General features: G+C 36.8%; 1 protein-coding gene across 1 annotated transcript; it reads left to right on the forward strand.

The window, feature by feature from the left end:
- Positions 1-497: 497 nt before the first annotated feature.
- On the forward strand, positions 498-1,667 carry LOC104956626 (CMRF35-like molecule 3; the record flags this gene model as incomplete). The annotated part of the gene is made up of 3 exons (XM_010784140.1): positions 498-818; positions 908-1,258; positions 1,467-1,667. Coding segments are annotated over 3 exons (821 nt in total), but the record flags the coding sequence as incomplete, so codon positions are not given.
- Between the last annotated feature and the right edge of the window lie 368 nt (positions 1,668-2,035).

Here is a 2,035-nt window from a genome sequence, read left to right on the forward strand (position 1 = left end):
TAGGTGAGACAGCGGGGGTGCAGCAGCCTGTCGCTGAAGGAGCTGCACATGAGTATAGGGTGTCCTGGAGGGGGTGGGACACATTGTCCAGCAGGGAGGACAGCTTGGCTGCCATTCTCCTGTCTCCCACCACCTCCACAGTGTATAGAGTTTTACAATTTCAGTTAACATTTAAACATTAAAACAAGCCACAAATATTAATGATTAATATTGTGGTAAAAACATTTAACAGATGTGTTTTGTTGCTATGTTACTCACTAACCTGTAACTGATGCACTTATTGTAAGTCTTTTTGGATAAAAATGTCAGCTGTAATGCGATGATGGTGATAAACAAAATGTATTTGATTGCACCTCTATATTTGAGTGTCTGTCGGCTGTTGTTTTGTAAGGAATATAAAGTTGAGTGAAATGTCTGTCACAATACGGAGGCTATCTTAAGGGAGAGAATTATTAATGAATATATTCATTAAAATGCTGGATTTGTTCTTGTTGCAGGAATTCATAGCATAACTACTGTCAGTGAAGTGTCAGTGAAGGCTGGAGATCCCATCGCCATCCCATGCCTATATAACTTGAAATTCAAAGATAATGAGAAATGCTTGTGTAAAGGAACAGGGTGGCCAAAATGTGATTATGTAGTTCAAACGAACAAGCCAGATAATTCAAAACAGTTTTCAATCTCTGATGACCAAACCCAAGGTATCTTCACAGTCACTATTCATAATCCAAAGGATGATGGAACAAGCTACTGGTGTGCTATCGAGAAAAGTTGGTCAAAAGATGTCAAAAAACGTTTTGAGCTGTCAGTCACCACAGGTATAATCTATTGAATGTTTTAAACACAGTTAATATCCTTTTTGTTAACTACTTTGTGGGGAAAAAAACGATGTTGTTATTTGTTCAAGGTATGCCAAGTCTTCACGTGGACCAACAGGAAATCACAGCATTTGAAGGAGGAAGTGTGACTGTCGAGTGCCACTCTAAAAATCCAAAAGTAACTAAGTGGTGCAGGCTGGACAGCAGCAGCTGTGTGTTGGATCAGACTGGATCAATAGATGGAGCAAAAGTCACCATCAACAGAAGTGTCTCAAATGTGTTCACCGTGACGATGAGTGGACTGAAGACAGAGAACAGCGGCTGGTACTGGTGTGTTAAAGGAAAATTACAAATGCCAGTGCACATAACTGTTCATGAGTTAACCTCAACTACTTCAACTACTTCAACTACTTCAACTACAATAAGCACCAATACAGCAAGTAAGACACTAACTGATTTCTTTTTTCATAAATTACATAACTCAACCTGGAAACAATGCTTGTTAATTTTACATAATAAAATCAATTAATTGAATGTACCTTGAAAATGTGGGAACCACGGTATAATAGTCCACAAATGTGAGTTTAAAAAAGGCATTGATATTATCAACAATGTGTTTGTACATGTATTTACTTTAACATTTTACAGCGACACTTCAAACCACTACCCAGAATGCCTCCCTGTTCACGAGTGAAGAGCCACCGAGAGTACAGCCCTCCTTCTCCACCGTAATCGGGACAGGCGGAGAGAGCCTGCAAGATAAAAACAAGAGGTCAGTACTCATGATTACTTTTTAAAGCTTTCTTGTACTAGATCAGATTGTGTACATTTATACATAACCCTCTTTTCATCTTCCATATGTTCTAATACAACACACCTGATATGCTGTGTACCTACTCAAAATACTAAATCACATATCTTTGCATGTTATTCATTATTTGCTTCTTTATAATTTCAGTCTTTAGCAGTAATGTTTTTCTTATATACAGGACTGTCTCAGAAAATTAGAATATTGTGATAAAGTTCTTTATTTTCTGTAATGCAATTAAAAAAACAAAAATGTCATACATTCTGGATTCATTACAAATCAACTGAAATATTGCAAGCCTTTTATTATTTTAATATTGCTGATTATGGCATACAGCTTAAGAAAACTCAAATATCCTATCTCTAAATATTAGAATATCATGAAAAAGTATACTAGTAGGGTGTTCAAC

This window comes from Notothenia coriiceps, unplaced genomic scaffold (genome assembly GCF_000735185.1).
Source record: "Notothenia coriiceps isolate Sejong01 unplaced genomic scaffold, NC01 NC01_scaffold00026171, whole genome shotgun sequence".
Classification (NCBI taxonomy): Eukaryota; Metazoa; Chordata; class Actinopteri; order Perciformes; family Nototheniidae; genus Notothenia; species Notothenia coriiceps.